General features: G+C 36.8%; 1 protein-coding gene across 4 annotated transcripts in view; it reads right to left on the minus strand.

Moving 5' to 3' along the window:
• Positions 1–27087, minus strand: part of LOC131036384 (uncharacterized) — an 84674-nt gene that overhangs the window by 54459 nt on the left and 3128 nt on the right. For 2 of the 4 annotated variants that reach the window (XM_059221809.1, XM_059221808.1), the window contains exon 3: positions 4883–5113. In XM_059221809.1, the coding sequence (XP_059077792.1) occupies positions 4883–5113 (231 nt within the window). The remainder of the gene's footprint in view (positions 1–4882; positions 5114–27087) is intronic. The other 2 variants (XM_057968256.2, XM_057968257.2) reach the window with 1 other exon arrangement.

The following is a 27087-nucleotide window of genomic DNA, read 5'->3' on the forward strand; positions in this document are numbered from 1 at the left end:
AAGTTCATCTTTACCAGTAAGAAATAAATCATCCACATATAGAACTAGAATTAGCATTTCATCATTAGATATCTTAAAGTAGATGTTAGAGTCAGCATCATTTTTACAAAATCCTAAACTTAACAAGTACTTATCAATTCTTTCATACCAAGCACGAGGGGCCTGTTTGATGCCATATAGAGCTTTCTTCAATCTGCACACATGAGTTTCTCTATCCTGAATCTCATAACCCTCAAGTTGTTCAATATAGACTTCTTCCTCAATGACACCATTAAGGAAGGTAGTCTTAACATCCATTTGATGTAGCTTCCAACCTCTAGCTGCAGCAATAGCTATTATAGTTCTAATAGACGTATATCTAGCAACATGAGCAAATGTTTCTTCATAGTCTATGCCTTCCTTTTGAGAAAAACCACAAGCTACAAATCTAGCCTTATATTTTACAATACTACCATCAGCATTTTGTTTAATTTTGAATAACCATTTAGAGGAAACAACAGATTTACCTTTGGTTTTAGGCACAATGTCCCAAACATCATTCTTGATGATTGACCGATACTCTTCATCCATAGCAAGCTTCCAGGTATGATGGTTCAAGGCTTCTTCAACATTGCATGGCTCAGACTCAATGAGATTGCACATCAATGCAACGTAGTTGGAGAATACTTGAAATCTCTTGGTTTCTCGGTAGGTACCACTAGGAGCTGCAAATCTTTCAGCTTCTTGAATGGTGTTTCTTACCCAAAGTGGCATCGTTTTGCTAACAAAAATGTCACTAGGTATATCAGTGGGATTCATACGCTCTGGTGGATCATTATGCTCTTCTTGAGGTTAATCCCAACAACTGGTCTGGGGTTAATCCCAACAACTAAGGATGAAGTCAATCAAAAATGTTACCTCACTGGTTCATAGCTCTAGTCAAAAAGCATTCACCTATCAAAAAAAAAACAATTTGTATGCCTTGCTTCACAATGTTTGCACTAGCTAACACACGAAAGCATTTATCTTCTTCTTGATGCCCTTCCTCTACCATTTTGGAAAAATTAAAAAAATCATTGACACCCACTCTTGAAAAGAAATTTCCTAACTCTTCGCTTGCATGGTTGGCAAGAGATTGGGAGGCCTACATAACCATGACAAGGGGAATGACATGGACCTATTGGACGATGCTTGCCTTGGCATTAGCAATGATCTCATAAGGTTTCTCCCTCTCTTTTATGTCTTTCTTCAACTTCCACTTTTGTCCCTAGGCATCAAAAGCTATCTAGAGGGATTGTGTTTTCTTCCTACAACCCTTCTCATATGACCAAGAAAGCAAACCACTAGAGTTTAAGGGAGATCAGCGAGACTTTTGATTGCTCTTGCAACAATGAATTGGCCACCAAGGTCTCCACCATTGCAAGTCAGTCCCTTTTTGCAAGGCATAACAAGAAGCATCATAATGTGAATTCCACGAGTCTAGCTAAAGGCTGGGTTATTAATTTTAAGCAAGACATTTATACTTGAAAAATTAAAATGGATTTAGATGTAGCCAAAAGAGAGGTTTTCTGTTGGATCACACTCTTTGCCTATAAATTCTTCAATTTTTGGCCCAAATTAGTCCAATCCACACAGGTGGCTTTCTTTGTCCTACAAGAAATCCTTGGAGGATTAAATATATATTTATCCATGTACTAGAGGCTATTTTATCATTGAGTTTGAATTTATCAAAAATATCAAATATATTTTGCATTCGGGTCTGTGGAAAATAAGAGAACCTATTGAGTATCAAGCCGTGGAGGTCTTTTTCTACTTCCCATATTTCAGTAAGATTACCATATCAACTGCTGCAAAATTGGCTGCCTTCTGGCTTAACAGCCGTTGAAAATTCCCTAGGAAAGTTTGTACGTGTTGCAAAACAGACAAATAACAAAACTTATACCACCTTTAATTGACTGTGTGTGGAGATGGATCTTTCAAAGAAGTTTCCTAAAGAAATTAATCTTAAGCCTAGGGACAATATTTGGAGATAATCTGTAGATTATGAGAAAATCAAATTTTAGGTGTAGAAAATGTGCCCATAGATATATTGCCTCTCAATATAGCCAAAAATAATCCAAAACTCTAGGTACTCACTCTAATTTTCAAGGTTTCAAGGTTCCTCTTAAACCTTCTTGATGGGCTATGCAAAACCTCACTATCATTTGATTGTTCCAAATTGATTGGTTTATCATGCTTTTGTCTCCCCTTTTTCAATTTCAAGGGGGACAAAGGACTTTCTTCTTAAAGTTCCTTCCTCCCATCTATTGGTACCAAAAGTTCATGCTACTTTAGATCTTGCTCTAGATAAGGCTTCACTTTGTTTTGAGCATGGTAAAAATGCCTTGAATACTATAGCTTCACCAAGCATGATGACAATCTCAAGTTAGGTGATCGAGACTCTTTGAGGAGAGATGATGCCTTCAAAAATCTCTAAATACAAATCTTCGGATGCTTCAAAGGATGATTGGATTGAGCCAATCTTATAAGGAAGAAGAATTCTTCTCAGAATAGGCATCAGATGACCCTTAAATCCTCCAATTTAAAGAAAATTTTCTCTAACGTATTAATAGACTAAGGATATTTCTTTAGTCAGCTGGGGTCAATATTAGAAATTGTAGTCTCTTTTTTATTTTTCTTATTTTTCTTTAAATAATAAAATCTAAGACACAATTATAGCAGCACAACTAATTATAAATGCGATATCAACTTAAAAGACTGCAGGTTTAACAGTTTATTTTAATTTAGATATAATATTTAGATTTTCTTTTATATCTGTTATTCATTACCCCAAATCTGCAGTAATTTATCCTTGCTGAAATTTCTTCCAAATGTCTCCAAATCTACCTGAATTGGGGTTTCTCATCCACAAACTTAGCAATGGAAATTAGGGGGGTTTTGTCCTCTAATTTCAGACCTTAAGTACTTGTGTCCCCAGGTTGCTGAACCACAGACCACTCTCCACAAGGAGTAATAATTAGATATATAAAATGTATTGAATGATGCTTCCTTCTCCCTTTTGAGTTCTCTTATATACCTTCTTTTCTCCATAGACAAAACTCTTCATAATGCCCCGACTTTTGAAAAATTAAACTTCAATTTAATTTCAGTTTGTTATAGCTTAACCACTCCCCAATGAAACCAAAGGTATCTTTCCTTTTAAATTTAAGCATCATATTTACTTACTTTGGAGGGCTTCACTCTTACCTGCTACCACCCAACATTTCACTTTGCAGTTAATGATTTATTTTACTTGGCACTTAAATAAAATTAGGCAGGGGCATCTCAGAAATAATCGGTAGTTTGCTTCTTCTGATGAGATTTTTTGGCAGAATAATCTGCCCAAATTGCGAATGGATCTAGTGAACTCTAAATCTGCAGTTAGGCATCTCTTTTTTTTGCAGCCCCTGGGAGCCTAACCCAAGTATATTAAGCTAAAAAAAATGTATATTTATGATAAAAGATATCAATCTCAAGGAACCTATCTAACCTGTATAACAAATTAAATATAGGTACCTCAATACAAATATCTTTCAACATCTTTTAGATTGGTGTATTTAAGGTATGCTAGTATATGTATATGTCTGTGACTGAGCGTTATTCATCTACAAACATTCATGCACATATATATTATTCATCAACATAAAAATTCCACTGAGAAATGGCCCTTCAATTACTCTGAATGTGGATATGTTAACAACTTAGCCTATCCTAATTTAAGATGTAAAGTCCCAGCCAGGAATTCAACTTGTCTTCTTACTAAAAAAGCTAAACACCAGGGTGGGGCATTCTCAAGAGAAAAAATGAATCTTCCACTTTTTCAGTATATGAATAATGAATAATGTTATAGAGTACTGCAGTATAACCATATTTTTTTTTAAATTATCTTTTTCAAAACATGCTTCGGACCTCTTCTGGCCTACTGAAAAGCATCCATCTCCAAGTTAAATGAACATAGAAGACAGCCATCGATCCACTTTACTTACATATAAGGCAACCCAAGGACTAACAGCATACTAGCCATAGACTATTGTAGGCAATTGAATTTTACCTATCATCATAATGAAAGTATATTATAAGTCAACATTGATAACATATTCAGATTCCATGCTGAGAAGATAAACAAATAATATCTTCGTACAAGCTTGGTTGCCACATACTTTAAATTTTTTCCTTCAATCTCAATATATAATATTAATGAATTATCAGAGAATCTGAGAAACACCCCAGTGGGAGACTGAGGAATAGAAGTACATATCAATGATCTGAGAGCATAAGATTGATAGACACAACTAAATGTAGAAAGATGACACCAACAAACAATCTTCCCAGAGGAAAACAGCCTTGGCTTCCAGAAACGTTCAGTTTCATCAGATAGTAACATTCTTTAGACAGAATATAAAACATAAGATATACAAACCAAAAACTGTTGAAACAGCTCAATAGGAAACTGGTTGAACATAAGTTCATCTCGATGGAGAACTCAGGTTGTCAGATCAAAAGGCAATTATCATCGGTAAAAGATTAAATGATCAGTGTGTAATTCACTGAATTGGTTTCACTTATAATAGTCTCTGCATATCGTGGGAATCTGTTTGTCGCAGGACAGAAACAGCCTAAGCGACACCTGCTTCTCAAGAAGTAGGTTTAGGAACCTGACAGTGCATTCCATTTCTAGTAAAAAAGTTACAATTTAAATGACAACTCACTATTACACCCTTTATAGTAATACCCCATATTCTTTCCCTCCCCAAATACAGAGCCCTGATTTCATGCCTAACACAATTCAATCTATATTCATTGGGGAGGATTATAAAATCTAATTTCACACAATAAGGAATATAAAAATTACATGCTATGGTACCTGATTTGCTGATTTCTAATTTCACATAATAAGGAATAGAATAATAGCATGATATGGTACCTGATTTGCTGATTTTACGAATCACAAAGTTTGCATGATCAGCCACATAAATATTTCCCTTAGCATCAGATGTGAATGACTTTGGATGTTTAAACTTAGCTTTTGTTAGGTCCCCATCTGCAAGTCCTGACATTCCATTTCCAGAGCCAGAGAATAGTTCGACCACATTATCTGTTGAAACAGAATCACAAAAGTTAAATGCCAACACTAGTTAGAAGAAGCAAACTCAAAATTAGAAATTTATGCCTTAAAGGACATTTCACTTGGGATTTTGAGATTAGGGTTCAAGAGTATGACCCACACATGTTAGGTTTAAACACCTTTAGCTAGAAGACACACACATATGACTCCGTGAGCTCATTAATCTTCATACTGTAACCAAATCCACCTTATCTGTTTTTCAAGACACTATATTTTCCCCATAGATCAACCAATTATTAAGATTATTTCTCAAAATATTTTTCATATAGAGCAGAAAAAGGAAAACCAGAGAAAGCCAAAAGTGACAGCACATCAAAATTAAATAATGCTTGAGACAAAAACTTAGCTGACACACATGCAATTTTAAAAGGACTGTATTTAGCTAGAGAAGATAATAAAAGATGGTTATTAGTATTGTGGACTCCAGAGACTGCATTAATCATAAATAATGGCAAGTCCATTCACAAAAGCATATAATCAAAAAGGGTTATGAAGTTATAAACAAAATCAAAACATTCTGTTAGCAGTTTGAAACACAGTTTAAAGCGTGCCACAAATAAATAATGTGGAGTTATACCATGTGACTAATTAAGATATCAACTGGAGTTTAGACAAACTGAAGATTTTTATGGGGCATAGCAGAAGCGAGCATTAATCCTCGTGAAGCTCATTTTATTCATATCATTCAAAGCATTATCGCTCAAAGTGTGAGATTTTTAAAAAGTGTCCTTGTTCAGGAAGCTATAAGGCCATTAAGCTCTCTTTATGTTTCCATGGAGAAGCTGAGAAGGATTAATTGAAAATGCTAATGTGGAAGCATCTAACTGAATTCTGACATCCTTATACAACAAAGACTTACTTCATCAAGATCTTTCAATACTAAGGCTAGCGTAAGGAGACTGGAAAACCTAAGTGAAACTTTAAATTCAAATTGATATATTAAATTTACTATGTGAATTCGGTAATTTACCAAACAGAAGAATTTGGAGAAGTTGCTGGTAAAGGGGAAAGTTGATATAGGACTCATTAGAGAGCTCAAGAGATTCTGCAGAGAATTTTGGATAGAAAGGTCTGTCAGATGAGTAGTGTTTCTCACTGAATGGATAGGCTTGATGATAAGAAAGGTCCGGCTCTCTCTCTAGATATCAAAACTTGAGAGGCAGGTCCTGGAATTCAGAGAAACACATACCCAAGGATGAAGAGTTTGAAGACAGGCTATGAATGAGACAGAGAACAGCTTCAACCAGCACAAACAATTTCATCAGTAACTGATATGAAGCTCCATGTATCCTCTTTTTGGATTGGTATTCAATATATTTGAATAACTTCCAGATAGATTTGAGTTTCCTGGGATTTAATTTTAGCGCAAGTTGTGTGAATGTTCACCATACAAATCCTTTTCCTGTTAGTAGTATAAAACATTGTTTGGGTTTTCAATGTCTCAATTTGGCCTAGGTTTAAATTGTCATCTGTCACCAAATTGGGAGGGTAATGCCAGTCACCAAATTGGATGGTGGCCTGAAATTGACATAATAATATATTTTTTCCTTTCCATTAAATAAGAAATTTGTTGCTGGTCAACCAACAACAGACAGAAGAAAAGAAATGATGTGATCTTACCATAGCTGTGTATATCTCTCAGTAATGGTGAAGCCACAAATAGCACCAGAAATTAAATCAAGAAGGCAATGTGACCCGTAACTTTATCATACAACCAAAACACAGATTCTATGGATGGCTATACCACTCAAACTTTTAAGCTGCCGGTGGTCCATGAAAGGTTATGAATTCCAGATGTACAAAAGGAATGTACCCAACAAAAAAGGAACAATTCCTGTTTAGGAGAGATTTCCAGCAATTGCTGGAGAAGGGACTAAAGTTATCTACCTTTTTAGTGCAAAATGACAGCAATATAGAATTTTTCTCTGCAATAGATGGATCATGGTTCAGCTATTGATATCCCCACGAAAAATAATTTATACAAAAAATCTTATTCTGAACAGCAGAGCCCTTAACTATAGACACCACGCCATACAAGAATTGCATTACAACAGATAGAAATCACATCATTGAATTGAACCTGGATTATCTTGATTATAAGTGCCCCCACTTATACACAGCCTTGGCAATCAGACTATACATTGAACAATTTCTCTGCAGAAGGCTAATGCTTTTATGCAGCACCACCTTCTGAGACAATTTCGGAAAGCCCCCTCCATGGGGCTGCAATGAGACTTCTTATCAGGTGGCTATGAATTGAACCCACAACCAATGACAAAGGGAAATAGAAATTACCAATATATAAGTTTAGAAAGATGAACTTCAGAATAAGATGTGAGCTGGGTAGTTGGGATGTTAGCATGAGAATTACAAATTTATAAAGACAAATCAAATATGGGATGTAGGATTTCATAATCTGCTGTAACATAAAATCCAACACCATAAAAATCATCTCCTCCGTAACCCAAACAACTGTGATATCAATAAGGCAATTGCCATTCAAGGGGTTAAGGAAAACTCCTGATGGAGAGCATGCGAGACAGCTGTAGGAATATGACCAAGAGTGAAATCCCCATCACCACAACAAAGTAGTGTTGATGCGAACTCATCTATCTTGAAAGGAAATGAAACATCTAGAACAAAATTTAATTTTTCCCAAGTCTTTGATAGTCAGATCTTGACATGTGGATACCTCAGTTGTCCATTGTGAAGTTGTTTACACAAAGGGACTTAGTCACTTATGTGCTGAAATCTGAAGCGGGGGTTAGATTTGAATGATGACAAGATTCATTTGTTCAAACCCTAGGTTAGTGTCCTATGATCTAATATATGGTTAAGCACTTCATACCATCTGATCTTTAGTGTTGTTGTGACGTTTTCACACATCACCCCATTACAAATGGGAACCCCCACTTTTCGCTTTTAGGGTAGTCGTTTTGTTTAGTTGTCCTAACTTGGCAGTGCTCGTGGTCTTTAACCTTTGTTTATGAGAGGGATGTGTCTTGTCATTGGGGTGGGTTTGAGTCCGGAATCCATAGTAGAGTGTTAGGATTGAGTTTGAGGACAAATTGCTAGAGGCTGTAAAAAAATTGTCAAATGTTGTCATGTTGCAAAGTTGTTAGGAAAGATGTCAAGGTAAGTGAAACCAATATTTCCTCATAGGGGTCATTTTCCCACCCTTTTTAGGATGGCCAAAATCAAGTGTTAAGTGATAAGGTTTGCTTCAGCACAGTGCAAAAAAACAAAATTTCCTTGTCATGGTCAATTTTCCACTCCTAAGGAAAATTTGCAAGTAGAAGTGAAAAGGAAGAGTGGAATTTCCTTGTCCACCATGAATTTCCACCCTTTGACAAGATGGAAATCTAAACTTCCTAGTTTCCTTCTAGGGGTCGAATTTCCACTCGTGGAGATCAAGTGTTGAATGAAAAATGAAGAAATGGAAAATTGCCCACTTGTTGATCTAAATTGCCCACTTGTTGATCAAATTTCCACTAAAAGGAAAAATGGAGATCTTTTTCATAGCATTCAGATTAAAATTGCCCATTGTTGATCCAAATTGGCAACGATGTTCTTCTTGAAACTATCTTGTATGCCACTCACACTTCCTGGGTCATCCTTGTTAAAATTAGCCTTTTAGATTAATATAAGAACCCAGAAATCAGAATTAGCTCCTAATTAGTTGTTTGCAGATAAATAGAGATAAGCAAAATGAACACAAAGACACAAGTACCCTGGGAAACCTCCCTCTAGGAGGAAAAACCCAGCGACAACAGATCCTTAGATCTGATTAGGCAATAATCAGACAGTACGATTCGGCTTCAACACTTGAAGCATTTAGAACCAGCAGGCTATGCACAGTGGTATTGTGTCTTCAAACTAGGGCATACACAACATGAAAGAACTTATCTATGATACACTTGTTTGCTGCCACAAGGAAGTTCACTGTCTCTGTAAGGTGATTCGCTGCACCTTAATTCAGGTTCGCTGACCCTAGAACAAGGTTCGCTAACCTTGGAATGAGTTCGCTATGCATAGAAGTGCATTCGCTGTCCTTAGGATATATTCGCTGACTGTAGATGGCATCGCTGATCACTGCTGAGGGCGAATGTATTCGCTATGTATTTGTTTCTTTTAACCTTGCAAGTAGTTGAAATATATAAGAGGTTCATCTTCTTACTTATCTTTAGGTCGGCCCATTTATCCTTGGGCGCTAAAATCATTTTGCATATAACAACGATGTGGATAGGTCCACACGTTTGGAGTGAGGCTTTAACTTAGTACATTTCAATATAGGGTCGGCCCTATAATGAAACATGAGTTTCTTTATGTTTGGCGTGGAGGATATATAAGGGGGCCAGCCCTATTTGATTTACACATTAGATACAATAGATAGGACCCTGCCCTATAAGGATTTGGATGATGCCTTAAGGCAATCCGAATCCTATTTATTTTCTCACCTAGTTACAAAATCAACAATCCTCTGGATGGAAAGATAAACCTGGTATGTCTTCAAATAATGTATATCTTCAAACTTTATATCTATTACTTGCTTCCTTGCTTCATTATTTCTTCTAGGCATTCCTTCAAGTGTTCTTCTGAATGAATCCACCTTCTTATATGCAGGATTGTTTGAGGTTCCAATTCTCTTTTATCAGCACTTGATCTTGAATTTTCTCCATAGTTCACAACTCGGGAAGGTCTTGTTTGTTATGTTCTTGCTTTTCCTTACAATCACTTATCAATTTATCAATCCTATCATTCAAGCTCTTGACATCATTCCAAGAGTTAAAGTTTTCAATTATTTTCATACCTTGTTCAATTGGCCCACCAATCTATTCCTTATTACTCTAGATAAGTTTTTCATCTTATTCATGGATGATGCAGCTCTCTTTGTACAAATCCTTTGACCTAAGTCTCCTTGCAGCTCTTTGACTAACCTCACAGTGAATGCATCATTCGACCCCCTAAACTTTTTATAGATTTTCTTTATCTACAATTGATCATAGTAGTCATAAATCTGAATATTATAATCATATATCCCCACAAGGTGAAGTCTTGGCCACTACCTAGTACGAGCTAGGGCATAGAAGAGATATGAGGACATGTAGAAAAATTTGTTCAAAGGAAAGCTGGAAATCATGTTATGCAACCCGGCATTGATAGGTGTTGCCCAATCTAGGTATTGTTCACCAACAATAATGATCTAGACAAGAAAAATATCCATTCCTCAAAATTATGAGCATTCACATTGCCACTCAACCTATGTAGTAACACAATAATTAATGAAATCTCTTCAATAAAGTGTGACCTATGTACTCACCTGGGCAACTAGGATTTGCCCTTCTTTGGAACAGCAAGCCACTCCCTAGCAATTAAATTCCTATGATATCCTTTCTTTTTACTAAAATGATGGTGTGATGATGTAAAATCAAAGTCTACATAAAACTCCCTCTCTAGCAGATGAAAATAACCATTGATAGTTGCTTTAGTAAGAGTAATGAGCAAATTATTATTGTTTGTTATAATCTCCCTAGTTGTATCATAGTGATTGATACATTCCAAGACTAGGTCTATCCATTGTACAGCTATAGGGATATCGACTACTTGCAACAACCCACTCTCAACCATTCTTTATGTCATGGGAGTTCTATTTTCTCTATTCACCCATTCTCAAAATTCATTCAAATTAGCGTTCCCTAGTCAAGTGTCTCCTATTTTTGGCATTGTGCTTGTTAGACAAAACAAGTGTACATATCCTAGATATTTATACTTCATCTTAACTAGATTTTAGCTAAACCTAGAATCCTTTGATTTTGGGGAAAAAACAAGCAGCATCACATCAAGAAAACACATTTTCTCCATTGATTTTGTTTGAATAATACTCTTTTTAAGTGGAGATTGCAACTATAGAGCTAGGAGAACTGTGAACTTACCAATTTGTTGTCGTACGGTACCTTTTTGTGTTTCTTCTTTTTCATAACCAATACCTCTTGTTTCGCAATTCTGCTCTTTTCTTTTGAACCCTCCACAATATTTCAATGTGAATTGCTTGCATAATGACTCGTTTGAATTGTTTTTTTCTTTTTAATGCCTTAGCATTAATTTCCCTTCAACTTTGACAACATTCAATGCTAAGTAGGTTGGCTCTTTTAGCACCAATGTTCAAAGCAACATTTGAAATAAGCAGGAGCGTCTTTTTGATAGGTTGTCAAAACCATGTCGAGGCCCAACAAAGGTTTTGAAACCTCATGCTTTCTTTGCTTCACTTTTCTTCCTTTCTTCTCTTGAATTGCCTTGAGAACTTCATGAAAGAAAGTGTGGTTGTGAGTTGGATGTCGGACTCCAACAAGGTTGTGGATACCTTGTTGGACTTCGAAGAGAGTTTTGAAAGTCACTTTTCCCTTTGGTCAAGTCTTCAATCTTCTTTCCTTTCGAACGGCAAGAGCTCTATTAGAGAGTTTTGAGTTATGTGTTGGACTCCAAGCAAGTTGTGAGAACATTGTTGGGGTCTGACAATGGTTTTAAAAACATGTTTCCAAGATGACAACAAAGGAATAGTTCAAACTTTTTGCAACTTTCTTCTTTGAGAAAGGAACTTTTTGAAAGAAAACGAGGTTTCGAGAACCTTGTTAGCTCCCGACGTGGTTCTCAAAACCAAGTTTTGACCTGAGACTTGAAGGAAACTTAAGCACTTTTTTTAAAAGAAAAGACATGTTAAAGGACTATAAGCGGGTTCTAAAGACTTTGTCGAGTATCAAAAGGGTTGTGAAAACCCAGTCAAAGCTCGACAATGGTTTCAAAATTACTTCCAAAGACTAACAAAGCTAAAAGAATTCTAAATGATTTAATAAGACTCAATGCAAACTTAGGAGTTAAGGTAAGGTTGTCAAAAACTCATAAGGACTTAAACCTTTTCATTTAATGGGTAAATGAAATTTAAAAAGGGGATGACCAAATCCACTGCAACACAAGTCACATTATTATAAAGTGATAATGTTCAATTGATCATCATAAATATGTTTAGATGTTGTGAATCGAAATTGTATGGCTTTGACTTTGTAGCCCTAAGTAGGCACTTGTTTGATTTCAAGCATTCCCTCAACCTCTTATTGTTTTTAAAAGATTAATCTTAACCCAATCTTAACTTATTTATAATTATGTATCTTCTCGTACTAGAATCTAATTGATTACAAGGAATTAGCATGATTTCATGAGACGATTCACAAATCCTTGTCAAGATGTGTGGGATTTTATTTGTTACACAACATTTTGCAGTCTTATTGCATATTTTCATTTGATGTCATAAAAGGGGAACTATTGTGATATTTTCACACATCACCCCATTGCAAATGGGGACCCCCACTTTTTTCTGCTTTCTAGGTTAGTTGTGGAGTCTTTTAGCTATTAGCATTTTGTTTGGAAGACGTGTAGTATTTTAATTGGTTAAGAGGTAATCAATTCAGGGCTCTCTCTATGGACGAAGTGAGGTTAGTTAGTTCTCAAGGCTTAGGAAATGAATGATTCACATCTTTGCTCGCTCTAATATGAAATGTTGAAATTTAGCTAAGGCAAGTTGCTTTCAAAGGGTAAATAATCTAAGTTAGAATTTCGGAGGGCAGTCATTGAGCCCCCAAAAGTGTGACATAAGCTTCTAGGCATAGTCATTGACCCCCTGAAAGTGTGACTTAAGACTTTGCTATGCTACAAGTGCAACTTAAGGATTGAGTGATTGCCATTGACACCTCCAAACAATGAACTAAGATTTTTACATTGTATTGTTTGAAATAAGATCATGGTTATACTAGGTGCATTGCTAAGAAGTGTTAATGTTGTAGCTTCAGGAGACCAAATTTCCTGTGATGATTGTGAAAATCCTTTTGTTGATGATTCTTCATCTTGTCACATCCTCTCAGTTCGTCTATTTTGCTCAGCTATTTTGAGCTCTACGTTCATTGTGATTTATTTCATCACTGCAAAGTATGTTGAAAGGTTATCGTTCTTTCTGATAACTGCCACCGCTCATGTATGTATAGCTAGTGGCTTCGTGAGAGTCTCTTGTGTGCTAGCAGTCGTGTCTCTCCTACCTGTATTGCATCCATTGAGTAGCTCAGTTTTAGTGCTTCCATCTATCTTTTAGCACTTGGCCTTCCATCTACCTCCACTATGAGTTATGTTGAGTCGTGTTTCTTCTATTCAAGTGTTAGCCTTGTGCCGTGGGTGTGAAAAGTTGAAGGCATTCAATATATTTATGTATTTGGTGATCATTAGCCGTGAAGTGGGAGATTTTCGTGGGACGATATATATTGTCTTGACCTTGCATCGTCTTGAGCCATTTTGTTGTATTCTATTGATGATTACGGATTGTTTTCTAGGAATTGCATGAAGTCTCAGTAAAAGGGCTATAATTATTTATATTCAGTGATGATCATCTGTGTAAAGATTTGGTTTCATATCATCTTCAGCAATCTTATTTGTGGGCAGTTTTAAGAAGTCCTCAGTTTTCTAAGTTTTAAGTGTTATTAATCATTGTTAGATGATTGCTTGTTAAGTGTGAGAATTTTGTACTCAAATTTGAGCATTCAATAAAATCTGATTTTGTGTGGTTGGGTTTTTCACCCTCAGGTGGAGGGTTTTCCCAAGATAAATATTTGTGTATCTTGTTCTCTTAAGTTTTCTAGTTTCAAATATTTGAGTTGTTTAACTTTCTAGTTTTAATTTTGACATGGCATCAGAGTGGGTCTAAAGAAAAAATCCAAAACCAGATCGCTTAGCTTTGAAATATTCTTTGCTTAAGCTTAGCTAGTTTATTTGAAGTTTTCAACAATGGTGAATGGACTTAAAGTTGAAGACAGGTTGGATGGTGCAGCTATTATACCTCATGGAAATTCAAAGTCCTTATTGTGCTTGAAGAGAATAATCTTCTCAACTTTGTGAAGTCGGTTGTAGATGAACCGTCAGATGACTCTAAGAAAGTTCAATGGAGAAAGAATAACTTCATGGCAAGAAAGATACTTATTGATTTTGTGAAGGATCATCCGGTACCTGTTATATCCAAGTTGGGTTCAGCCAAAGAGATGTTCGGGTGCCTCCAAAGCTTGTATGAATTCAACAACACTAGTAGAGCTCTAGCCTTGAGACGTCAACCCCTTCATATTAAAATGGCTAGAGGTGAATCCGTTGTTTCCTTATTTATGAAGATTACAGAATAGAAGGATCAGCTCAATGCTATTAGAGATTCTATTGAGGATAAAGACCTAGTTATGCTGGCCATGAATGGCCTTCCTCACTTTTGGGGATCTTTCATTCAAGGCATTAGTGGAAGAAATGAACTACCCAAGTTTGATCGATTGAGAGCTGACTGTATTCAAGAGGAATGCAGATTGAGAGCAAGAGGTATTGGGAGAAAATCTAACCATGAAGAAGAGCATGTTCTTGCTGCTCATACTTCTAAAAGAAAGGGAAGGAAAGGAAATTTCAAAAGGAACAGAGATAGGAATTTTGATTCAGCTCCTGAACCTAAGAAGTGGAAGGATCTCTCAAGGGTTTAGTGTTTCAGATGTGACAAATTTGGTCACTTTGCTAGAGAATTTCCTTTGAGGCCCAAGCATCAAGTTGCTGCGCAAATGTTGAAAATGCTTCTCCTCATAGACAATCAAGTGAAATTCAAAGGGTTTCTTATTTATTTCTGCTCTTTCAAGTAATGTCCCCTCTGATAGTAATACTTGGCTGATTGACAGTGGAGCTTCTCGCCATATTACTGGATATCGTGAACATCTATCTAATCTGATTGAAAAAGATTCTCATTTGCATGTTATCTTTGGTGACGATGCTTGTTATTTTGTAAAAGGAGCTGGAACCACATCCTTTCAGATTCAGGAATTCCTTTTCATCTAAGTGATGTGCTATTTGTTCCTAGAATCAAGAGAAATCTGATTTCTATTTCAGCATTGGAAGATAAAGGATATCAAGTTGCATTTGCTGAAGGCAAAGTTCTTGCATGGAAGAAGAACACTAGCATCAAGATAGCTCGTGAAATTGGTGTTCGTCATGATAGCCTATATAAATTTTCGGCTCGCCCTATTCAAGCCTTAGCACATGATTCTGTGTCTTCTAATGAGCTGTGGCATAAAAGATTTGCTCATCTAAATTTCAGAACTCTTTCCTCCATGGAGGTCATTGGTCTTCCTAAGCTCAATCAAGATCATGATGCTGTCTACAAAGGATGTGCTCTAGGTAAGAACATTAAAAGTCCTTTTCACTCTAGTGAAAGTAGAGCAAAAGAAATTCTAGAGCTGATTCATTTTGACTTGTGTGGTCCTATGTCAGTTGCTTCTTTAAGTGGTTTTTGGTACTATGTGTTGTAAACCCAAAATTTCATAATAAAACTTAGTACCCCTGATATGTCAGTCATCACCAAGCTCTTGTATTTAAAATGGTGAAAGGTTGAAGCTACAGAAATCTTCTTTTACCTAGTATAAAATCCCACATATTATCTCCATTATGCCTTAAATCCTATGTGAATAGATCAGTAAAATAACCTTCACCAATCAACATTTCATGTATATATCGGAATAGCTTTTTCGATCTAATAAATCAATGTTAGATACCGATATCGGGATAGCTAACCCAATCCAATAGATCAATGCTAAACATGGACATTAGGATAGCAATGTCGAACATGAAATCTTGATTGCCCATCGGAATAACCACCAAAGGCGGAGTAGTATTATGTAATGCAGATAGAGTAAGCTATCTCGACACACACATTTCGGAATACATGATGCCAATACAAGAGGATGCATTATGCAGGTCCATCGAAATAACCAATGAAGTCGAAATAGCACATTGTCAGGGTTCCGATCATTAAAACTATCTCGATGATAAATAGATAGAAAAATGTCGAGAGATCTATCTCAATTATGAACTTATGACTGAGAAATCAATATCGAGGAAACCTATGGCAATAAAAGGAAAATGGAGAAGGAATCCCTATCGGTATAACTAATGAAATCAAAATAATGTATTATCTATAATCCGATAGTACAACCTATTCCAAAAGCGAGTATATGTAATGACATTGGAATAGCTACTCCGACAGCACACTCTCGACTGAATACCTCTATCGAAATAACTTACAGCGAAAGGCAAAATCAAAGGTGAAAATCTTCACCGGGATGACTTGTGAAATCGGGAAGACAGTTTTTAGATATGTCGATAATGAAAGTAACACCGATAGGCATCATCCAAGATGTGTTCTGCATAGGTAACCCGAAGATCAAAATCAAGTTGGTGGTTACTTATCAGTATAACCTATGTCGAAATGACATAAAAGAAAGACAGTTTCCAATAGCGACGAAGCAGAAAGGCACCAAACTAGAAGACATGACGGATGAATTAAAGAGACGTAACTCTAATATGTAATACATATATGTAAAACATTAGAAATCATTGGGGGAGAAGGAGAAAAGGGAGAGATTTGAGGAGATATAAGATCAGATTTTGCAGTATATGATACCGTAAGGGTGTTATCACTATTGTAATACATACTTTCAAACAATACAAGAACCAGTTCTTCTATTTTCAAATTGTGTTGTGGACTCTTTCATTTTCAAATCAGTTCTCTGTTATAACTATCTATGGTTGATAATTACTACTCTAAATCACCATGTGAAGAAATTGTATGTCGTTACATAGTTTGAGCATCAAGATACATCTGAGAATTTTTTTGCTTGTTGTGTCTTGTCTAATTGGTCTTTTGTAAGGAAAGTTAAATTCAATTAGACCTACTGTGAAAAATATTATACAATTATATAGCATTGGAGGTTGGGTAGTTGACAGATCCATCCAAGGGAGGATTTAAAAATTGTCTTTTAGAGTTATACATAGGGTTTGCAAGTGAATGACTCTATTGCCCAAAAGAAATAAGGCACTGGTCATCTAAAACATTAATTCCAAAACAAATAATCAATCTCATTTTATTTCAAGTTACAATAGGAGATATAAGTAAAACTTAGGAGTAAGAATAGTTAGAGAATCAGATCTGGAGTACAGTAGGAATTAGATAGAAACAAAAGCCAATCAGTTAAAGAAGGTAATCAAGAGAGCGGGAGAAGTCATATAACTAAAATTAGTAATATAGTAAGATATATGCCCTTTGAGAAAAACACCACGAGTAGAAGATACAACATATTATCTGCTATAAAAAGTGCCAAGAAGATCAATTGGTGAGTAGGTAAACCTGCCTAGGTTCTGCAGAGCCTGAAGTGAGGGAGTTAGCAACCTCGAGAGGTTCACTCTATTAGTTGGCCAAATCAATTGGAAGATTTGATCATTGAGCAAGGCATACTCATAGAATTTTCAAATCTGTTGATTTGAGGATCAACACTATGTTACTTTCATTGATGACTTCTCTCGTAAGTCATGGATTTACTTTTTGAAATCTAAAGAATTTGATGAAGTGTTGTCTAAATTTAAAGAGTTCAAAGCTCTAGTAGAGAATTTGTTTGATAAGAGGATCAAAGTTTTAAGATCTGACAATGGGGGTGAATATACTTCTTGTTTGTTTCAAAAATTTTGTATTGAAGCTAGGATTAAGAGGGATTTTTGTGTCCCTTATAATCCTCAACAAAATGGAATTGTTGAAGGAAAGAACAGGTCTATTGTTGAGGCAGCGAAAGCCATGATCCACGATCAAAGTCTTCAAATATTTCTTTGGGCAGAAGCTTGCAGCACAGTTGTGTATATTCAGAATCGTAGTCCACATCAAATTCTAGGCAATATAACTCCTGAAGAAGCATTCTCAGGTATTAAACTAAAAGTTAGTCATCTCAGAATTTTTGGATGTCCAGTTTACATTCATGTGCCTAAAGATAAGAGGTCTAAGCTAGAATCTTCAGGCAAGGAGGGAATTTTTGTTGGTTACAATGTGTTGTTGTGTAGCTAGGTTGGATCCATTCTAGGGCCGACCTAGTGCACAAAATGCCAAGTGGCCTACCTTGGCATTTGGATATCTCAGTTGTATGAGTCTATCATTATCCCTCTCTGAAATGCTTCTAGGATGAATCAGAGATTGCATTCAAGGAAGGAAGATTGCTAGCATTTCTTCGCAGAGGAAGAATCTGCATTCAGAGGGAGTCTAAAATAACTCCTATGGAAGCAAATCTGAAAAAGTTACATGAGGATGCAGCTAGTTTAGATTTAGTAGATCCTACTATGTATAGGCAATTGATTGGATCTTTGATGTATTTAGTCAATACAAGACCTAATATATGTTATGCTATTAATGCTCTCAGTCAGTTCATGTGTGAGCCTAGACATATTCATCTTGTTGCAGCTAAGCATATATTGAGATATGTGTGTGGTATAGTGGGATATGGTCTGAAATATACTTCATGTGAAGGTCTGAAGTTGCAAGGTTTTTCTTATTCAAATTGGGCAGGGTGTGTGCCTGACAGGAAGAGCACTTTTGGTTGTTGTTTCAGCTTAGGTTCAGCCATGATTTCCCGGTGCAGCAGGAAGCAATCATGTGTGGCTCAAAGTTCAAAAGAAGTTGAATATGTTGCAGCTTGTACAGCAGCACAAGAAGCAATGTGGCTTCGAAAACTTCTTGCAGGACTGTTTGGGCAACCTTTGAAACCAACTGTGATTCTTTGTGACAACTAAAATTGTGTAAAGCCTTCAATTAATCATGTTTTTCATGATAGATCCAAGCATGTGGAGATCTAGTATCATTATTCAGTTGAGCTAAAGTACATTTGCACAAATGGGCAAACAGCTGACATTCTCACCAAGCCACTTCCTAGAGTGAAGTTTTCATATTTTAGAGATAAGCTTGGCATTGTGGAGAATGATGCTTTTGCTGAGAGAGTCTCACCTTCAGTGATTCTCATTTTATGTTGTAATGCATTTTTCTCTGTGATGGAGAAATTTGAGGTGAAAGCCCTTGTGATGCATTTTTCTCTGTGACGGAGAAATTTGAGGTGAAAGCCCTTTTTGCTCTTTCATTTATGGGAGTAGCCATAGTGAATGGCATGTTGAGAGACTCCATGACAACGTCACGTTGAGTGACTCCATGATGAGAGCTCATGTTTATTTCACTCATGGGAGTAGCCATGGTGAACATCATGTTGAGAGAATCCATGATGCTATCACGTTGAGAGAATCCGTGATTAATTTTTGCTATTTCCACTTATGAGTGTAGCCATTTTGTTTGGCATGTTGAAAGACTCCATGACTTGTAGATAAGTAAATGATATCTCCTTTGCTAAGAGGGGGTGTTAGTGTTTATTTTGGTCAACGATTTTGAGCTCTACGTTCATTGCGATTTATTTCATCACTGCAAAGTATGTTGAAAGGTTATCGTTCTTTCTGATAACTACCACCGCTCATGTATGTATGGCTAGCAGCTTCGTGAGAGTCCCTTGTGTGCTGGCAGCCATGTCTCTCCTACCTGTATTGCATCTGTTGAGTAGCTCAATTTTAGCGCTTGGTGTCGGTGTTGTAACTGTCGTCTATCTTTTAGCGCTTGGTGTCAGTGTTGTAACTGTCGTCTATCTTTTAGCGCTTGGTGTCAGTGTTGTAATTCTGTCTACCTCTGCTATGAGTTCTGTCAGGCCATGTTTCTTCTATTCAAGTGTTAGCCTTGTGTCATGGGTGTGAAAAGTTGACGGCATTCAATATATTTATGTATTTGGTGATCATCTGTCATGAAGTGGGAGATTTTCGTGGGATGATATATACTGTCGTGACCTTGCATCGTCTTGAGCCATTCTGTTGTATTCTATTGATGATTACGGATCATAATCTGGGAATTGCATGAAGTCTCAATAAAAGGATTATAACTATTTATATTTAGTGATGATCATCTGTGTCTAAAGATTTGGTTTCATATCATCTTCAGCAATCTTATTTGTGAGCAGTTTTACGAAGTCTTCAGTTTTCAAAGTTTTAAGTGTTATCAATCATTGTTAGATGATTGCTTGTTAAGCATGAGAATTATGTACTCAAATTTGAGCATTCAATAAAATCTGATTTTTGTTTGGCTGGGTTTTTCACCCTCAAGTGGAGGGTTTTCCCACGATAAATATTTGTGTATCTTGTTCTCTTAAGTTTTCTAGTTTCAGATATCTTAGTTGTTTAGCTTTCTGGTTCTAATTTTAACGAGGAGATTGCAAGACCAATTGATGACAAGTTAGGAAGGAAATCAACACTTCCTTTGCCTAACCAATGCATTGACACCACCTCCTTTGCTCAACCATGGATTGAGTTACTTTCTTTGACATTGGAAATGTGCGACCTAAGGAATAATCACTTCCACTTCTCCCAACGCTACCAATGGGTGTTCAAGCTAGATCACTCCCATTTCTAGTCCCTACCATTGCCATCTCCCTTTCACCCTTCCATCTTTCCATCTCACTCCTTCTTCGTCCCTTAGCTTACCTTCCACTTCCCCAATCCTACCCTAACCCACCTTGCTTTCCACCCTTCACAACTCCAATCCCATCCTAGCCTACCCATCCACTACCCACCTTCCTTTCCCATGACACCCCTTTAATCCCCTGGGCCTATCCCTTATACCTCCCTATTACCCGACACCTTCTTCATCACTTGCCCAAACTTCCTTTTTCCTAACTCCTATCCCACAGGATCACTCATCAAACCCCCACATCCCTTCCACCTTACCCCAACAGCTTCTCCTTATCACTCCCTCTTCTTCACCACACCCTTCCAACTCACTAGCTTTGGCTCCCCTTCACTACCGTGTCATTGCTTGGACCCCACAAACCTTATGGTGGAGATTTAAAAAGTTTTTAAGGCACTATTCAAATGCACCGGCATCAGCATTTTCTTTGACCAATCAAAACACAGGTTGAGGGTCATTTTCTTTGATGCTTCTAAGACGCGATCTAAGCCAAATCACTTCCATTACCATGTCAAATATGCGACTTGAGGAATTTTATTTCCTATGGTCACCCAAGTCAGCGGGCTTATATTTCCTTTGCCTAGTTCAATCAGCAAATTAAGGAATTGAGTTGACCATCAAAAAGTGCAACATAAGCACTTGGCGACTTGCTTTGCTGGGCTAAAAGTGCGACATAAGCATCAAACAATTTCCTTTGACCATCAAAAAGTGTGACATAAGGGATGAATCATTTCCTTTGCTATGTGAGGAACACAAGGATTGGTTTATTTCCTTTGCTAGGTGAAATGTGCGACTTAAGGATAATGCTACTTCCTTTGACATATGAAATGTGCAACATAAGGTTATGAGGCTTCCTTTGCTATATCAAATGTGCGACTTAAGGAGGTGAGATTTCAGTTAGGCAAGGAAGAAACATTTAAACATTAGCGCCAGCAAGAGCAAAAAATGCCAGCTCATCAAGGAGGCATTTCAATTAAAATTTCACCATTGAAAACCCAAAATAATAAAATAAAGCATCACACAGCAGGTCAATCTGGGGCAAAATTTAAAGTGTTTTCACGTGACAAATTTCTTCAGGTGGAGCTAATCTGGTGCAGACCTGAGCTAAATCATTAAAAATCAGACTTGATTGAAAATAATTTCCCAGCTAAGGCATTCTGATTTGACCAGATCTGTTCGCAGTTTAATCAGATTTTAAGTCAAAAAACATTTCCAAACCTTTGTTGTTCATTTCCAGAGTTTCAAAAGGAAAATATTTCCAGACTGCTGAAATGAAATCAGAAATAAGGGAAAATTAATATGCTTATAATCAATCCACAATCATGATTTAGGTGTTTTCGTTATCTTTTCAGGTCTGATACAGGGAGTCAACATGAGGAATAATGGAAATTAAGCAACATCAAGGCAAAGTGTGGCAATCAACATCAAGCACTAAAGGAAGAAATTTTTCACAATCTTGAATTTCCTTCAGAAATCCAAGAAACATTGCCAGTATAGCCAGACAGAAGCTCCAAGACAGAAATGATCAAGACAGGAGATAGTTTCAGAAGATTTAATCAAAGTAGAGGATGATGCAATTTGGGAATATCTCCTACCTTCATCTCATTCAATGATCAAGATTGGAAATGTTGAGTATCAAGAGATATGCCTTATTCATCTACAACTTGTGATGAGTTACAAGGATGAACAAGCTGAGGTAGCACCTAGTCATCACTTATCCAATGACATCTAATCAAGCTAAGGCATCCAAATTCAGTGTACCTGAATCATCCATCAAAGAGGCTAACTACCACATGAGGGCACAAAGTTCGATGCGCCTACCCTTGTCATTCATTGGTCGAGTTTTCAAGGAAGGACATGTGTCCCATCAAATGTAATTTTATCATTGGTCACGCATTAAATGCTTTGCAATGGGTGTAACAAACCCTAATTAGGGTTTCTATCTTTCAATCTTGGCAATTGATTGTGGATCAACTTGAGCCACTCAATTGTAATGAGAACACTATATAAGGCTCAGTTGATGTGTTTTTATGCACATGCGAACACAAAATAAAATACCAAAGTATCTTATCCTCTCTTGAACAAAATCTTTTGGATGTTGAAGATTTGCTTAAGGTTCATCCAAGAAAGACTCCAAGGTTCCGTATGTAGGATCTCTACGTGTGGATAAGCCTAGTTGGTTTGATGAGATTATGCTGGAATCACAAGGGGACTTACATTCAAAAGCCTGAATGCTTGATTTGTTGGAACTTAAGTCCTATCTACTCAATTGGAAGAAAAAAAGAGCAAAAGAGAAAGGGTTGAGAGAGTATATTCTAAGCGCTAGAATGCAAGAATATAGATGAATGAATCAGTGGAATCCTACTGAGCGAGGTCTCACCATCAAACTGAACAATTTGACACAAGCTTAGTGCAATATTCTAAGGACGTTTCAAGGATGTTCGAATCAATACTATCAAACATTGATCACCATTCAAGTTAATGCATAAGCAATGAGTGTAGGACGATTCGGAGTTAAGCTCGTATTATTCTAGTTGACCACACAAGGCGCACTTACAAGCAGCAAGAGGCTAGTGGTATCGATTAGGCAGATTCCACATGAATACATTCAACAACTTCTTCCATTCAATCTAATCAGCATGAAAATAAATTGAGAAGTAGAACCATGAGGCTTGTTGAAATAACAAATTTCACCATAACTTCAATGAAAAGAGTATCTCATTTACAAGTCATACCAACAATTCTTCCTTCTCTTAATCTACTCTAATTGCTATTCTACTTGCTATTCTATTCACTTTTCACTACTCTATTCACTACTATTAACTATTAACTATCAACTATTAGCCTTTACAAATGAGAGATTGAGCTTTTATAGAGAGCTCATTTACAATGAATGACCAAGATAGATTCTCCATCAATGGCCAGGATTTTACAATGAAACCCTGATTAGGGTTTGTTACAACAAACTTCTCCATAGCCAATCAGAAAATTTCATTCAGTAAGTGTGGACCAATAGAAATCAGGGGTAGGTGCCTCGAAGCTTGTGCCATCACTGGTGAGCTTGATTCATTGAACTTGGATGCATTGATGTGGACTTCATTGACTGGAGGAATGGTGATTGGAACGCCATTTGGGATGCCACTTCACTCTTGCACTTTGTATACTTGAGTTGATTCACCATGAAGGAATATGTCTTGATACTCAACATTATCTAGCTTCAGTGATGATGACGATGATCTTTAAACTTTGATTAACTCTTCTGAAACTATCTGCTCTTGAAGTTCTTAGAATGAACTTTTGATGCCATCTTCGCATCTCTCCTTTGGAATTCCTTATCTTGTGACTTTCTTTCATGTTGTTGATGTTGTAGATCATGTCTTCGCGCAAGTGAATGCTTCTTGTTTGATCTCCTTATTTCCTTCTTCATTTCCTGCAAAACAAACAAGCAAATATCAAATATACTTAGGCTTGGTAAGAGCATATAAAGAGAATTCGTCATCATGAATCAACACTTGAAGTTGCCTTTTTGCTCGCGAAGAGGAGTTCTTGTAGTCTACTCCCAAGCTTGTGCTCATGAAGTTTGCCTTGCTTCTCATAAAGTGATCTTTGAATTCTCACCTTTCATCCTTTCAACTCAAAAATGATTCTTTCCAACCATCAAATCTCTTTCAATGTAGTGGTCTTGTAATCAATCTTGGAAATTCGCCTTCAATTAGGAACACACGAAGTAGAATTCACTCCATAACTTTTACACTTGAAATTCACCTTTGAAGCTTAGAACATGAAGTTCATTCCAATACATCAACTCAAAAAGTTGCCTTAAATGTGAATTTCCCCCCAAAACACTCTAGACATGACGTTCGCTCTCTATCCCTTAAACATGAAGTTGCACACTTCGCTTCAAGGAGGTAATTCATGAGGTTCAAACTTTGTTCCTATCTCTCAACTCATGAAGTTGTTGACTTCGCTTGACTTCTTCATTAAGTATGAATTTTGCTTCAATATCTCAATGCATGAAGTATAACTTCGCTCCAAAGGCTCAAGTCATGATGATGTTGAATCTCACTCTTATCCATCAACTTGTGAGGTTCGCTTGAGAAGCAGAACTCATGAAGCAATGATTTCACTCTAAAACCTTCTAGGATGAAGTTCACTCTTTCACTTTAATTCATGAAGTTCGCTTCAAAACCTAAACTCGTGAAGTAACAATTTCGCTCCTCCTAAGCAATTCGTGAAGTGGAGGATTTCGCTTGAAGCTTGCAGCTACTGAAGTTATCAACTTCGCTCATAAACATCAGTTCATGAAGCCGTCAACTTCGCTTCAAAACACTAATTCATGAAGTAAGAAACTTCGCTCATCTCTTTTGATGAAGTATGAATTTCGCTCCAAGTTGTTTGAACCTGAAGTTCGCTCCTATCTCCTTGAAGTTGAAGTTGTAAAATCACTCTACTTTGCTCCTCTTGGTGAGATCATGAAGTTCGCTCTCTTTCCCCAATGCATGAAGTTATCTACTTCGCTCACCTCCTTCAACTCATGAAGTAGCATTTCGCTCACCTCCTTCAATTCATGAAGTTGGGAATTTTGCTCACTTTCTTCAATTCATGAAGTTGGGAATTTCATTTCAAAATGTAAACTTGTGAAGAAGAAACTTCGCTCTAAAGTGGTGAAACATGAAGTTCACTCCTATCTCCTCCAAGGTGAAGTTCACTTATCTCTGGCTCAACATGAAGTTCGCTCCTTCTTGCTCAATATGAAGTTCACTCACCTTTTGCTCAACACGAAGTTCGCTCACCTCTCCTTCAACATGAAGTTCGCTCACCTCTCCTCCAACATGAAGTTCGCTCACTTCCACTTGAATCCGAAGTTCGCTCACTTCCACTTGAACCTGAAGTTATTCGACAAGTTAGTCTCTCCGTCAAGATTCATATATGGAATATAACATTTAAGTATTACTTTAAGTTATATTCCATATATATTGTCAGGATATTTGAGAGTGGTTTCGGGCCTCCAGGAGTTATAATGCAAAATCTAGTTTTTGGAGGATCCTTCAAATTTCCAGACAGTCAAATTTCAAGACATTTTAGGATCAGGATGACATTCTAGACTTCTAATGCGAGTTCGCTCAGACCTTGATGTAAGGAACGGGACCTAGGACACTATGCATTCAACGAAGGCTTGATTTAGCAACTTGAAACGTGACCAGATAGTACACAAAAACCCTAGGAATGATCTAAATAACCCCTAATCACTCAACTGAAGGAGATCCACCTGGCTTAATGACGTTTGAGAAACTCAATCCCTTCAATGCAAAGGCTAAGACACTGAAACAACCAACAACAAAACTAAAAGAGCTAACCCTAGAAAGCAAAAAGTGGGGATCCCCATTTGCAATGGGCCGATGTGTGAATACCTCACAACAGGCTCCACCTCTTCATTTGTAAAGGTTAATAGACAATAGATCAGGTACAGAGAATAGTTAGTATATCACTAGCAAATAGTTAGAGTAGAGTAGGAAGAGAAGGCAAAGATTGTTACCAAGACATTGTTGTACGAAGCATGTAAACTTCATTGAAGGCATGGTGAAATTCATATGTTGATTCAACAATTTGCATGATCTCTACTTCTCATTTAATTTTCATGTTGTTTAGATGAATGGAATAATTTTGTGTATGATCAATAGTGAAATTCTTATATCCATACTACTAATGTCACCGTGCCAATTGAAAAGTGTCTTGCGTGCTCAACTAGATCCATCTTAGCCAAGCTTAACTTCAATTATCACTCCTTCATTGATATGCATCAACTTGATGGTATCTATGCTTTAGTGGTAATTTGAAAATCATAAAGCTATTCTTAGAAGATCGCACTAACCTTGTGGAGATGTTCATTGCATGTCAAAGCAAGACTTAGTTGAATTTCGCCAAAGATCGTCCAATGTTCTTACATTCGTAGGATTAGATTAGCTTTCTCAACCCTTTATCCTTTTGCTAGTTTTTTCAAATCAAGTGAAATTTCCACGTTCTAGCGATATTCAAAGCACTTAAGCATTCAACGTAAGTCCACCTTGTGATTCCAGCAATATCACATCAAACAACTGAGTCTATCCAAGAGCACGTCAAGACCTGATATCGAGAACCTTGAAGTCGTCCCATTTGTTCACATAGCTTATAGCATTTGGGGAGTCTTTGTTCAAGAGAGGATAGAATACTTATTATTTTATTTTGTGTTGCATAGTGCGTAAAAACACCATCAACGACAACCAACCTAGAAATCGCAAAGCCTGAAGTGTAAAGCAGAAAAAATTTGAAGCACGTCTCCTATTTTTTGGCCTAACTTACAGTATCTTTGAACATAAGCTTGGATATATCTCTAGAAGTTACTCGAACACAAGTTGAGGAACCAACAATGCCATTGGTTCCTAAACCATTTTCTTTCTCTTTAGAGGCACTTCTTCATTGATGGTTCTACTCTTTTCCTTTTATACACTACTTGAACTTCTTGTTCCCAAGTAGTTTTCTTTGT

The sequence above is a fragment of the Cryptomeria japonica genome, chromosome 5, assembly GCF_030272615.1.
Source record: "Cryptomeria japonica chromosome 5, Sugi_1.0, whole genome shotgun sequence".
Lineage (NCBI taxonomy): Eukaryota > Viridiplantae > Streptophyta > Pinopsida > Cupressales > Cupressaceae > Cryptomeria > Cryptomeria japonica.